The sequence below is a fragment of the Rhincodon typus genome, chromosome 9, assembly GCF_021869965.1.
Source record: "Rhincodon typus isolate 14 chromosome 9, sRhiTyp1.1, whole genome shotgun sequence".
Lineage (NCBI taxonomy): Eukaryota > Metazoa > Chordata > Chondrichthyes > Orectolobiformes > Rhincodontidae > Rhincodon > Rhincodon typus.
In genome coordinates this window covers 88,375,733-88,390,145 of record NC_063340.1, presented here as the reverse complement: position 1 = coordinate 88,390,145, position 14,413 = coordinate 88,375,733, and the positions used below count along the sequence as shown (strand labels likewise).

The 14,413-nt window shown below is 40.8% G+C and overlaps 1 protein-coding gene across 1 annotated transcript in view; it reads left to right on the top strand.

Moving 5' to 3' along the window:
- Positions 1-14,413, top strand: part of LOC109915609 (collagen alpha-1(XII) chain-like) — a 259,058-nt gene that overhangs the window by 71,679 nt on the left and 172,966 nt on the right. The window contains exons 16-20 of the mRNA XM_048601391.1: positions 4,856-4,980; positions 11,361-11,510; positions 11,616-11,735; positions 13,066-13,230; positions 13,823-13,969. Of these exons, the coding sequence (XP_048457348.1) occupies positions 4,856-4,980; positions 11,361-11,510; positions 11,616-11,735; positions 13,066-13,230; positions 13,823-13,969 (707 nt within the window). The remainder of the gene's footprint in view (positions 1-4,855; positions 4,981-11,360; positions 11,511-11,615; positions 11,736-13,065; positions 13,231-13,822; positions 13,970-14,413) is intronic.

The following is a 14,413-nucleotide window of genomic DNA, read 5'->3' as shown; positions in this document are numbered from 1 at the left end:
CTGAGCCGCCTGAGGTAGAAGAGGCGTTGCTGTGCCGTCTTGACTGTTGCACCTATGTGGGATGAAGAGGTATTCAATCAGCCAGTGATACCTTTCCAGATGTACAATGAGTTGTCTCTCTCTTTAATGGAGAAAGATGCCTGTGGTCCTTCATAGATTAATTATCACTGACCAGAGAAGATCTGGAAATATGGTTAGTTGAGAGGTTGGATTAAGGTCTCGAGATCCCCTACTTTGATTTTACTAACTTTGTAGAGCAATTACCAATGACAGACCATAGCTTCCTGCCAGAAATAGATGAAAGTAATCAGGATGGATATCAGTGAGGAGCACTGGCTTCCTCTCTGTAAATCGACTATGATGAACCAGGGACCGCGTGCTCAGGATATTTACACATTGCTTCAATAATGCACTACATTTTTTTAAACACATTCATGCATTGTGGACATTGCTAGCTAGGTAAGTATTTACTGTCCATCCCTAACTGGAAGGTTTGAGCTATAAGGAGAGGCTGGATAGTCTGGGACTTTTTCCCCTGGAATGTCAGAGGCTGAGGTGTGACCTTATAAAGGTTTACAAAATCATGAGGGGCATAGATAAAGTAATGACCAAGATCTTTCCCTAGGGTAGGGGTGTCCAAAACTAGAGTGCATAGATTTAAGGTGAAAGGGGAAAGATTTAAAAGGGACCTGAAGGGTGACTTTTTCACACAAGGTAGTATATGGAACGAGCTGCCAGAGGAAGTGTGTGGAATTGGATTTCCCCTGGGATTCTCCTGCTCATCTTCCATAGCTCTGTCAGGAGACTAACACAATTCCTGGAAAAATGGGATACTTTTTACCCCATCCTCCTAAGATTTCTGAAGCTCTTACACTAAGGCTATGGGGAAGAGTGGGGAAAACTCTGGCATTCTAACCTTATTTTTATAGTTTCCAGGTTTGTGGAGCTAAACAGTTAAAATGCAGATTATCCATGTAATTATATCATGCTGAAATTACACACATCTACCAGTGGAGGTGCTGTATCTTGGCGTACTCAGTTTTGTCTATCCTCTGCTGTATTTAGTTTTTTTGTTCATTCACGGGACGGAGGGTGTTGCTGGCAGGGCCAGCATTTATTGCCCATCCCTACTTGCCCCAGAGGGCAGTTAAGAGTCACCCACATTACTGTGGGCCTGGAATTACATGTAGGCCAGACCCAGTAAGGATTGTAGTTTCCTTCCCTAAAGGATATTAGTGAACCAGATGGGTTTTTCCAACAATCGACAATGGACTCATGGTCATCATTAGACTCGTAATTCCAGAATTCAAATTCCACCATCTGCCGTGGCAGGATTCAAGCCCAGGTCCCCAGAACATTACCTGGTTCTCTGGATTAACAATCCAGTGATAGTACCACTAGGCCATTATCTCCCAATTAAACTTCCTCAACCCCTTGAATACATTCTAGCCCATAACTCACTCCCATTTATCCGTTATTCCACATGTAAACCCTATCAATCTACCCATGAGATGATTGCTGCCTACTGATTTTCTGATATCTGTTCCTTTGCAGAACATTGATCGTTGGATTTGTGGTCCGATTTTGATGGGCCAAGTTTTAAAAATTGGTTATTCAAAGGGAAGTAAAATCAGGCTACTGAGAAATGATGTGCTGATTTGCCTCAATAAGTTTAAGAATTCATTTATGCATTGTCAGAGGTCTCAGGCAACTCCTGTTTAACCATGCAGAACTCTAAATTTTTACGTATCTTTTGTGTTTAAAATTTGGCCGTTTAAGCTCTTCCAAATGTGTATGATTGGAAGGAGAAAGGCCAGACCTTTTGTAATTTGCCGTATTAAATGTTATTTGTATGGAGAATTCTGGGTAAAGAGCCAAGGGTAATTGTTCACCCAGCCTGGAATAGGATAGAAGGGGAGAATGATATAAAGTAGGGAGAGGCGACATTCCCAAATTTGAGATTTCAGTGTTCACTCTTGTAAAGTACTCTGATTGTGGGGTAATCAAGCACACTGCTTGACCTCACAGAAGTGCAAAGAGCCCTGATGAGATCAGAGACCCTGAAAATATGTTTTTTTGCCCCCTTCTTCTTATTCATAATAAAACAGCAGCAGTGAACTGAAACCGAATAGAATCATCATTACTGATTTGGAAGGAGTGACAGTGATGAAAGAATGATTGCAGCCCAGTTTGGGAAATGTGGTGGCTGGTTTGCATTACTTTCTTTGCTGCAAACATCTTCTTTTCATTACACTCTGGTTGACCAAATTGCCTTTCTGCCAGCCCTTGGTTATCACTTCACCGGAACACAAAGGTCCCCGTGCCACAAGAAACGATTACAGGTTGACCTCCTATCCCCACTTGATAGCCATCGATAACTGCGCCCTCCTTTAACTCTGTTGAAAATGCTTATTGGTTGCTTTATATGTTTTCCATTAGACCATGATGTCACTGTTTTCATATTTTCTTTTAGCTTCCTCCTTTAATTTTTTTTTAACTCAGATTACTTTATAGTTAAGTCACCTCCCATTGGTGCAATTAAATATCAGTGTTCCATATATTTGCTAAACTATGTTACCAATTACTTGATTGAGTGGGGAAGGTAAAGCCTGAAACAGATTTTGATGCTCATGAGGGAGTTATCATATTTAAACATTTATTTAATGCTGTTTTGATTGCAACCATTTGGAATAGTTTGTCAGTCAAAGGCCCTCAGTGCTATTAAAAAGAGCCAGATACAGAATGCCTGTAGAACATTCTTTCATATTCTCATGGTGTTCTCTATACATAACAGCTCGCTCGAAAGCCTGTCTGGCAGATGAAGCTTTGCTAACCATCTGGTTCCAGCAGAATGATTCGTTTTATTACATGTTTTGTCAATCTGTTCTGAGCTGACCCTAAGCTGAGCTGATGACTGTGCATCCTGTCCGGTGCCACAATCACCTGTCTCTCCTTCCGCAAAGTCCGCCCCTCCACCCCTGCCTGAGATCATCTACTGCTGAAACTCTTGTCCATGACCATCTCACTTCCAGTTTCAGCTATTCCAACATTCCCTTGGCTGTACTTTTCGTCCTCCAGAAATCTGAGCTCATTTGGAACTATGAATCATACAGTACAGAAGGGGCTCTTTGGCCCATCAAGTCCGTACTGCTAAAAATATACTATTACCTGCAATAGTCCCACTGTCCTGCACCAGATCTACGGCCTTGAATGTTACTTCAAAAGTAGTCGCAGTCAGACTCAAACCTGTAATCGTCTGTTCTCAGTATCCGCAGAAGTACCAAACCCCCTCTCACTCAAGACCTTTATTCTCACTGGCCCCTGCTTCTGCCAGCGCCTCAGATTTAACAATTTCAGTTCTGAGGAAAGGTCACCGGACCCGAAAGGTTAACTCTGATTTTTCATCACAGATGCTGCCAGACCTGCTGAGCTTTTCCAGCAACTTCTGTTTTTCCTTCCTGATTTACAGCATCCACAGTTCTTTCGGTTTTTAACAATTTCATAGTGTGGTCGAATGGCCTCAGCCCCCATGAGCCCAAACATCACTCTACATCAAACCCACGCACCTCAACCTCCAGGATATCTATGCTCCTTCAGTTATGAAACCTTGTGCATCCCTAATTTTGTAGCTGTGTAGCTTTCTGAATCCCGAGCTCTTAAATCCCCTCCCTAAGCCCTTCTACATCTCTCTCCTCCATTTAAGTTGATCCTTTTAAAATTTATACTGACCGGTCAGTTCCCTGTGTCTCCCTGTGTGGTGCGATGTAAGGTTTATTCAATAATGCTCAGGTGAAATTTCTCAAAACTCTGAGAAGCTGGAAGGGGAGATCAGAGATAAAGGGGATGGAGGCAGATAGGTTGGTGGTGGAGGAGGGGTGGAGGTGCAGGCAGGATGCAGGAGGCATTGTTCATCTCAGTTTCTCCTAAACCGTGCCTAAAGGACTCTGCCCAACATCATTCCTAGCTGCTGTGAGAGAAATTGTGGCAATTTCGGTTGAGACACTATGGAAAGGATATGGAGGCTTTGGAGAGGGTGCAAAAAAAGTTTATCAAGATGTGAGAGTGGATTGGAGTGTATTGGCTGTAAGGAAAGGTTGGACAAGCTCAGATTGTTTTCGCTAAAGCGTTGGAGGCTGATGGGTGACCTGATGAAAGTATGTAAAATTATGAGGCGCATGGATAAGATGGATAGTCAGAGTCTTTTTTCCAGATGAACTGGAAAAGTCTAGGGCAGATGTTTAAAGGGAGAGAGGGAAAGCTTAAAAGAGATGTGCAAGGCAGGTTTTTTGTGTAGAGTATGTTAGGTACCTGGAACGCGCTGCCTGCAGAGCTGGTAGAAGCAGATACAATGGCATTGTTTAAGAGGCATTTAGACAGAGACATGATCAGGCAGGGAATAGAGAGATACAGACCATGTGCAGGCAGATGGGATTAATTTAGAATGGCATCATGCTCAGCACAAGCATGGTGGGCTCAGTATTAGAGCTCTCCTATTCTATTTTCTATGTTCTGAGTGTTTTAGTCCAGCAATAACTGTACATTATGATAACGAATGCTGAGTTCTGAAGTAGGGTCACTGAACTTGAAACAATTATTCCGTTTGTCTCTCCACAGATGCTGTCAGACCTGCTGAGTTTCTCCAGCAGTTTCAGTTTTTGTAGTAAATGCTAGGTCTGGGGATTGAGTTGCGGGAGTGACTACTCATAAATGATTTTTTTTCTCTCTCTCTCTCTCATACCTTTTTGGAATTATTACTAACTGGCTATAGGTGTTGCCTCACAATGAAGTGATCAATTTGATTGCAAGGCAAACATTTTGATATGAACTATTATGTCAAATTGTGTTTTGTTTCCAGAGCTGGAACCACCTATAAAGTGGCTGTTTCCGGAATGTTTGAGGATGGCGAAAGTGCCCCACTGTATGGGGAAGAACAGACGACCCTCTCTGAAGAAGCAAAGGAGAAACCTCTTGGACCACCAGGTAATGAGTTTACTGATTGACCAGTGACTTAACATGAAACTTCTCTCCAAAGCAGCGACATGTTAGATGTTGGCAGTAATGGGAACGTAAGGATCCCTTTCAGCTACCCAAACCTGACTTGGAAACCTTCCTGTACCTAGAGGTTCATGGAGCAGACATAGCACATGCTTAGGTCTGTGATCTCTCACTTGTTTTCCCTGGTGAAAGTCAGATGCCTCAAGTGTCACGGACCAGGAGTTAGAAAGAACTGCAGATGCTGGAGTCAGAGACAACACAGCGTGAAGCTGGAGGAACACAGCAGGCCAGGCAGCATCAGAAGAGCAGGAAAATTGACGTTTCGGGTTCCTGCTTCTCTGATGCTGCCTGGCCTGCTGTATTCCTCCAGCTCCACACTGTGTTATCAGTGACCAGGAGTCTTTCTCAATCTCTCAAAACTACCTTAGGCATTTAGGAAGGATTTACAAAAAGACAACATACCAGTAAGTTCTAAACACACAGGCCCTCAAGTGGGACTTGAATCTGGAGCTTCTATCTGAGAGTCAAGGCACTACCCACTGCATCACAAGACCTCCCTTGCTTCAAATCTGATCTGCCATAAAATTATATCATAGCTGACCTGAATCTTAACTCTATTGGTTCCATAATAGCCATACCAGATAAAAATCTTCATATCAGCTTAAATTTTTCAGTTGACATCACCTCAAAAACTTTTAAGAATTTAATATTAGAATTTTTAAAAAGTTATTTTTGTAAGTAGATAATTTACTGGATATAGAATGAATGGAGTGATGAGTAGCAAGATAGATGGATAAAGGAGAATCTTTTAAAACTAGATGTGGTTGATGCACATGGGTTTTCAAAAGTCATTTGACAAACTATCATGAAAGGCTATGATATAAGGAGGAACATGGATAAAGGATTGGTTAGTTAATAATTAGTTACCCAGGAAGCAGCCATTAATGACACTCACATCCTTTTTTTTTGGGATGGCAAGCTGTAATTGTGTAAGTGCTACAGACATCACTGCTCGCACCTCAGCTTTTAAAACTTATATCAATGACTTCAATGTGGTGACTGAACGCACAGTAGCTAAATTTGCCAAGGAAACCAAGATTGGTAAGCAAGTAAAAGCGAAATATTGGAGATGCTGGAAATCAAAAACAAAGAACACTGGAGAAGCTCAGCAGGTTTGGCAGCATCTGTAGAGCAAGAGAAACAATGTTAATGTTTCAAGTTTGTTCTGAGTGAGACTCAAATGGGACTCAAAATATTAACTCAGTTTCTCTCTCCACAGATGCTTCCAGACCTGCTGAGTATAATTTGCCTTTTCAGTGTTTGTTTTGGTAAGAGGTATTCAAGAGTCTTAAAATGGATATGGACTACTCAAGAGGGAATGCAACAAAATGGCAGATGCAGTATAATGTGGGAGCTGGTGAACTTTGGCAGTATGTTATTTAAATGGAGGAGGGTTGCAGCAGAAGGTACAGAAGGATCTGGTGGTTCCGGTACATGAATTGCAATAAACTAGTGTGCAGTTACAGCAAGTGATTGGGATACAAATAGAATATTGGTGTTTCTTGCTAGGTACATAGATTGTCGAAGTAGAGAAACTTTACTGAAGGTATACAGAGTGTCGACCACTTCTGGAGTACTGTGTACAATTTGGTCTCCTTATTTGAAAAAGAATACAATTACATTAGAAACATTACAAAGCATTTTCATTTGATTTATTCCTGGGATAAAGGGCTTTTCTTGTGAAACGAGTTTGAAGAGATTGGGCCTTTTCCCATTAGATTTTGGAAGAATGACAGGTGATCTTTTTGAAAGATATAAGATTGTGAAGGGGATCTTCAGGGTTGATGACGAACATATCACTCCCCTTAACATAAGACCTCTTTCTTTTAAGATGGAGATAAGGATACATCTTTTCTCTCAGAGAGTCATTTGCTTTAGAAAATTTCTTCCCCAGAAAACAGTGCAGGCTGAGTCATAGAATTTAGTCAAAGCTGAGTTAGATAGATTTCTATGCAATGTAGGAGTCAAGGCTTATGGGAAGCAGAACAAAAAGTGGAGCTGACAGCACAAGATCATCCATGATGTTACTGAATTGTAGAGGAATCTTGACGAGCCAAAGTGCCTACACCTGCGCCTATGTCCTATTTTCTTATGAATGTCTTTGTGTGACAATGGTTTTATGTTGTCTTGAGGAGCTTTTACAGCAAATGAAGATGTTAAAGAGATGTAGAATTTGATCCATATTCATACTTCTCTTAAGTTTTCTTCCCAATTCTTCCATGGACCTAATCCTGAAATCTTAATCCTACTCTCATTGCCAGACAATCAATTTATATTATACTCACCTGAACAATTTGCTGGTTAATTTCAGCACATATTCACTCACCACCTACTGGAATATGGGAGAACGAGGGTTTGGGCAGGGGCTAGGTGCTGAAAATGCAACCTATGGACCTACCTTCTTTGATCTTCACTAGATCCTCATAGACCCTTACTGAAAGAGATCAGGAAACCACTTTAAATATATAATACAGGTTTCAGTGATACCATTGGCATCTGACTACAACCTTAACCTCAGACTAGAAAGGTGCACTTTACCTCTCAGTCACGTCAATGTTGTCAGGGTTTTTTATTGCTGCCTCCATGGGGGCTGGGGACTGTCAGCCATGGTTATTGGACCAGTTGCATGTTCCTTCATCACCAGAGTGTACTGCTGTCATCCTTAGTACTGCCTGCAGGGGGAGTTCCCGAGCACCTTCAGTGCAAAGAACTCCAATTGTCATTTGTGAGAATAAAGTAATAAAGTTAGGACATTGTGCATGTGCGTGTGTGTGTGTGTGTGTGTGTGTGTGAGAGAGTGTGTGTGTGTGTGTGTGTGTGTGTGTGTGTGTGTGTGCGCGCACTCACACGCATATGAATTGAATTCCCTCAGACTGAGATCCAAATTCTGTCCTCTTATGAACATTTAATACACTCATATGAATCTCCCCTCTGCACTCCGTCAATGCAGATATGAATGCCTGTGCAGAGGTGAATTTCTGTGCAAATGTTTTCACTAAATCTAACTTAATCGAGTCAATTCTGCATTTTAAACAGTGACCCCACACTTCTAAAGTGGCAATAAGATAGTCACAAAACTAACTGCCTCAGGGTAACAAAGTCAAATTACGTTCATATAAACCATACTTTTGCATTTGGTTAGCTCAGTTGGCTGGATTGCTGGTTTGAAATGCAGAGTGATGCCAACAGCTTGGGTTCATTGCCCACAGAGGCTGTGATTACCACAAGGGCTCTCTTTCTGAACCTATACCCCTTCCTGGAGTGTGGTGACCCTCAGATTTAAACTTACCAGCAGTTATTTCTGTCTGCTGAAAAAGTAGGGCTATGGTGACTTCATTGTATTCTACCATATCACACTGACTGTGATGCTCATTGATAATATTATAAATATTTCATAGGGGATGATATTGAATTATGTTGTATGTCAGCAATTATTTTGCTTCAGTAGAATTGCCCATCACAATTCTAAACTACAACATACAGCAACAAATAAATGGTGTCACCATACTGTTCCAATATAAGTTATTCCAAAGAATACTCAGATGAATTGAATTAGTTTTATTGTCACATGTACTCAGTGCATATAAGAACATAAGAACTAGGAGCAGGAGTAGGCCGTCTGGCCCTTCGAGCCTGCTCCGCCATTCAATAAGATCATGGCTGATCCTTTCGTGGACTCAGATCCACTTACCCGCGTTCTCACCGTATCCCTTAATTCCTTTATTGTTCAAAAAAAATCTACCTTTTTTTTAAAAACATTTACTGAAGTAGCGTCAACTACTTCACTGGGCAAGGAATTCCACAGATTAACAACCCTCTGGGTGAAGAAATTCCTTCTCAATTCAGTCCTAAATCTGCTCACTCTAATCTTGAGGCTATGGTGAATAGTTTATAAATCACCACTTACCGCACTGTCTTAGGTACAAAGGCATCTAGGTACAACTTCTTCAGTTACAGATTAGTTACAGTGTAATAATGTCACCAACCCTAGGTACAATCCTTAGCTCAGAATAAAGAAATGAAGAAAACAAAAGTTACGTTACATCTTTACACAGTAGAGCCATAGGTCAGAAAAACAAACAAAGTTAAAAAGACTGACGTTGCAGTCCCACTCCAAGGGCTCTCCATAGCAGCCCAGCACAGGGGGTCTCCATGTGCTCTGACTGCCGGATGTCACCTCTGGGCCACTGCCACCAAAGGTATTCTAAACTCTAGCATGCATTAGAGTAGGAACACATTCGCAGTGTGTGTCAGGTATTTCAAACAGCTGTGCTGTCATATTTCAGGCAGGAAAAGGTTGTTGCACATTCAGCTACTGACTGCAAATGCTTAAACCTTCCTCCAGTTTCCTTGCCATTGAGTGGAACTACTTGCCTTACCTCCAAATATTACTAAATGCAAACAGTGGACAGATTCAGGGCTTACAGATTAAAAACTGTAATTTAAGAATAATAGATTCATTTGAATATAGGCTTTGGAGATCCCACTCAGAACAGTAGAATAATCAATCTTCAAAGCACTGAATTTTTCCCTGTTATTGTTTTCTCCGATTCCTTTACATTCAGATATTAACCTGTTTATTTTAAATGAATTGATGTAACACACAGAAGTAATGAGTGTACTAAGTGTTTGTATGGGAAATTTGGAAGTCTGCTCTAACTATTGCAGAGTTTAGCAATGTAGCTACTAAGATGCCTTTACCACTTCAAAATATAAAATTTGTTCTTTTTTTTCCAGTCATGAGCATGTACAGTCTATATGTCGCGCATGGATCAGAGACTCTAATGATTATTTATTCCTTTGTGAAACCGTAACATTTTCAGTTTTGACATTTACACAGAAGACAACGTTCCTCCACTCCCGTTCCCTTTTCATTTTGCAGCTAGCGCTACGTACCTGCTTACAATACTCCAGCCAATGAAAGCAGGAACCGTACATGAGCACAGAAGAAACATATTAAGCTATGGAGTGGATGTTTCTTGAAATTTCCAAGATGGGTACAAATGAGGCCAAAAGCTGGAAGTCATTGCAATATCAAGTAACCAGCAATTATGTGGATTGTCATGAAAACAGCAAAAAAGAAAGACAAACAAAATGTTGTTGAAACATATGCAAGCACTTATGCATTTAAATAAAAATTCCCCTCAAACCTTTTCTGTGTCTTGTCATCTTTGGTGTTTGTGCAATGCAATCCTTCATATTTTCATCCCGTTTTCTGGAGATTTCTGCCTCGAGTTAAAGGGAGTTTTTCTATATTTTAGTTTGTTTATGAGAACAATTGGAATTGTGGAATCTGGGAACTGTTTTTAGCCTATTTGTGCTGTGTTCTCATACAGAAATCACAAACACATATGTAACAATATTAACCTACATGAATTGAGTTAGAATTGAGTGTTTGACTTACAATTCATCACTTTTATTGATTTTGATGTTTTTACAGTATTTGATTTGGAATTGGACACAATGACTGTTTGTTTTTGAATTCGAAGGATCTTCAAAAACATTGGGCGACTTTCAGCAGGATAGCATTAAGGGGACAATAATTAACCTAATACAATATCCCTTATTCAAAATGAGCTGGTGAGGAAGATGGTAATCCAAGGCTGTTCATTGTTCAGTTGCTGTAAGCAAGGAATATTATATTTGGATATTTGGCAATCGATTTCTAGTAGTTTTGTCCTTTTGCATTACAATCTAATTCACCCATTGGAAAAATGCATTAATAATTCCGCATTACTTCAATTTCCAATTCAAAAATCTTAATTCAGTATTAAGTTTAGAATGTTATTATTTGTAGCTCTATGCTCGGATTACCATATAACCATCTACCACTGTCCAAGGTGTTTTAGCTTTAAAGGGGAACAATCTTCATTCAAAAAATAGTTGCTAAGATTTATTTTCTGGTCTGCTTAAAAATATGAGGCACAAAGATGTGAAATGTAACAAGAAGCGTCATTGTGTTACTTGTATGTGATGGCATTGTGTGGCAAAAGTGGCAAAAAAATTGTCTGAACTCTTGTCACGAAAGCATTGCCAATTATAACCCCAATTTAATTCCCAAGGTTGATAGAGATTACTTAATGTTAATTGCAAAGGTGAGCATAACAGCAAATTTCAACCTGATTTGCTTGTGTTTCTTAGCCAAATTCTAATGCAAATTGTCTTTTATGTTTTGTTAATTTATACAATTTATTGCTAAATAATGGTATCTGCTGCCTAACATATACATTTTTCTCCTTTTGAAGTAGGTTAAAATTTTACGCCAGAGGTTTGTTCTTCGTAGTAACTGTTTTTCACTGTGACAGGGCTGCAATGTACCACTAAGGCAGCTGCTGATATTGTGCTGCTTGTGGATGGATCTTGGAGTATCGGGCGACTTAATTTTCGCCAGATCAGGAGCTTCATCGGCAAGCTGGTTCAAGCCTTCGACATCGGCCCAAGAAGAGTCCAGTTTGGTGAGCTCTCGCAGAATCCTCCTTGATTCTGTCAATTTGCTATTTCATTTCTCCAAGCAACAAAATAAAATGACATGGCTCACTGTACTGCTTGAATGTTCTTAGGTCTGACTCAGTACAGCGGAGACCCAAGGACCGAATGGAACCTGAACCAGTACAGAGACAAGAAGAGTTTACTTGATGCTGTAGAAACTTTACCTTACAAAGGTGGCAACACCTTAACAGGTAAGCTATTTTATCCTGTGGATCTGGATGATCTTTTAGAAACATAGACCATTCAGCCTCTTGAATCTGTGCTGTCTTTTAGTTAGTTCACAGATGACCTGTAGCTGATCATGACTTGAACCAGTCTCTAACGAAGACTAGCTATTACAGAATCACTGCTTCTACACTCTCTCCAATGCATTCATACCCTTCCTATAATGTGATGCCCAGGATTGTACACAATACTCCTGCTGAGGTCTAACAAATGTCTTAAACAAGTTGAACATCACCTTCTTGCTCTTCCACTGTATGCCCTTATCAATAAAAACAAGGATACTGTGAGCTTTACTTACTGCTCTGTCTAACTACCCTGCAACCTTCAATGATCTGTACACTTATGCCCCTCTACTCCTGTACCCACCCACCAGAATTGTACTCCCTATTTTATATTATCTTTCAATGTTTTTCTGACCAAAATGCATCACCTTACCCTTCTCTGCATTGAACCTCATCTGCCACTTATCCTCCCACTCTCCCAACTTGTCTATGTTCTTCTGGAGTTCCACACTGTCCTCCTCACAGTTTACAATTCTTCCAAGCTAAGTTGGTTTCCCCATACCTTTACCTTTTTATTAAATTCATTCATGGGATGTGGGCATCACTGGCTGGGCCAGCATTTATTGCCCGTCCCTAGTTGCCCCCTTGAGAAGGTGGTGGTGAGCTGCCTTCTTGAACCGCTGCAGTCCATGTGCAGGACCCACAATATCCTTTGGGATGGAGTTCCGTGATTTTGACCCAGCCACACTGAAGGAACACACGGTGGTGAGTGGCTCGGAGTGGAACTTGCAGGTGGTGGTGTTCCTAGGTATCTGCTGCCCTTGTCCTCTAAATGGAAGTGGTCATGGGTTTGGAAGGTGCTGTCTAAGGAGCTTGTCGTGGGTTTTGTGTTTGGAATACCTTTGCTGTAACGCTAAACACAGCCTGTAAATAAGCGTGGGGGAGCCATACCATCAGACACAAATTTCCCCAATGCACATCACCCCTTGTACTCAAGGCCAGATCATCAGTCTCTGCTTGTGACGGCTGACCAGATTATAGCACAAGTTTAACCTTTCTAACTCTGAGGTGGGGTCAGTGATCTGTCTGCGCAGCCGTGAATCCCCCCACTGCCTTTTGGTGCATTTTTCTAGACCCATGTTCTAATCTCTCTCCTAGTAAATTGGAGCAGAGAACATCTTTAGCCAAAGCTTTCAACCAATTCCCACTCTCAGTTTATTTCTCAATGAATCCTCTCTCAATAATTAATCCAACTTGCCCTTTTTTAATGCGATTCTCTCAATGTTATTTTCAGGCATGGCTCTCAGCTACATATTGCAAAACAACTTCAAGGCTGATGCTGGTGCTCGGCCAAATGCACGTAAGATTGGTGTCCTCATCACTGATGGCAAGTCACAAGATGATGTTGCCGTTCCCTCAGAGACTCTACGCAACATTGGAGTGGAGCTGTATGCTGTTGGTGAGTTGACATGGTGTGTAACAGAGTGTGAAACTGGAAAGAAGAGAAGGCAGTTAAAGGTATTGAAGATAACTTGGTCAAAACAGTCTGTGCAGAAGATTTTCTAAACTCAACCAACCAAGATGATATCGCCATTCAGGATGAATATTGTATCCTAAATTATAGTCGAATTTTTATGAGAAGCTGACACTTTCACTGATACCAAACTTTCTTTCCATTTTTTAAAACTAAGTTGAATGTCAAACATCTATGGAGGGACTTAAGCTTGCATTCTCTAGATTGCTAGATCAGTAATAACTGCATTGTTACCAAATGTATCAATATTAATACCTGCAATATTATTTCTAAAAAAATGACTTTGCAATGGGTATGCTTTGAAGAGGTAGTAAAAATCACAGCTTGTTAATTTTAGTATTGAAGTTAGATATACAATTCTGCTCTGAATACTGAGCATTGGAAACCATCTGTCAGTATTTACTGTAGCCATATTGCAGAGCATTAGCCAGGGGCATTGGATTGTTAGCCTGGTTACATTTCAACTATATCGCTTTCTTGAGTACAGGCTGTTATCGAGTCTGATGTTCTTGCTTAGGTATTAAAAATGCGGATGAAGCTGAATTGAAGCAGATTGCGACAGATCCAGACAGCATCCATGTGTACACTGTGGCTGATTTTGCCCTGCTCATCGAAATTGTTGATGACCTCACCACGAACCTCTGTAACAGTGTCAAGGGGCCAGGTACGAAATATCGTTCCAGAATTTGATTTTACCAAGTGCTGTGCAGAGAATCATGTTGCAGTAAAAGTGCCCACTCAGCCCATTGTACCCGTACTAGGTCTTGGAAAAAGCTATCTAATTTGCCCAACTGCCCCTTTAGCCTTCCAATTCCTTTAGTTTGCAAGTATTTCTATGATTCTCTTTCAATTCAAGGAGTCAAAATGGACCGACAAAGTTTCAATTTGCTGCCTGCTATTAGATGGTTTTATAAAGTCAAGACTGTACTACGTCAGGTGTCAGATCTCTCGGTGGGAGAGCATTTCGGTGATAGTGATCACAACTCCCTGACCTTTACTATAGTCACGGAGAGGGATAGGAGCAGACGGTATGGGAAAGTATTTAATTGGGGGAGGGGGGATTACAATGCTATTAGGCAAGAACTATGGAGCACCAATTGGGATCAGA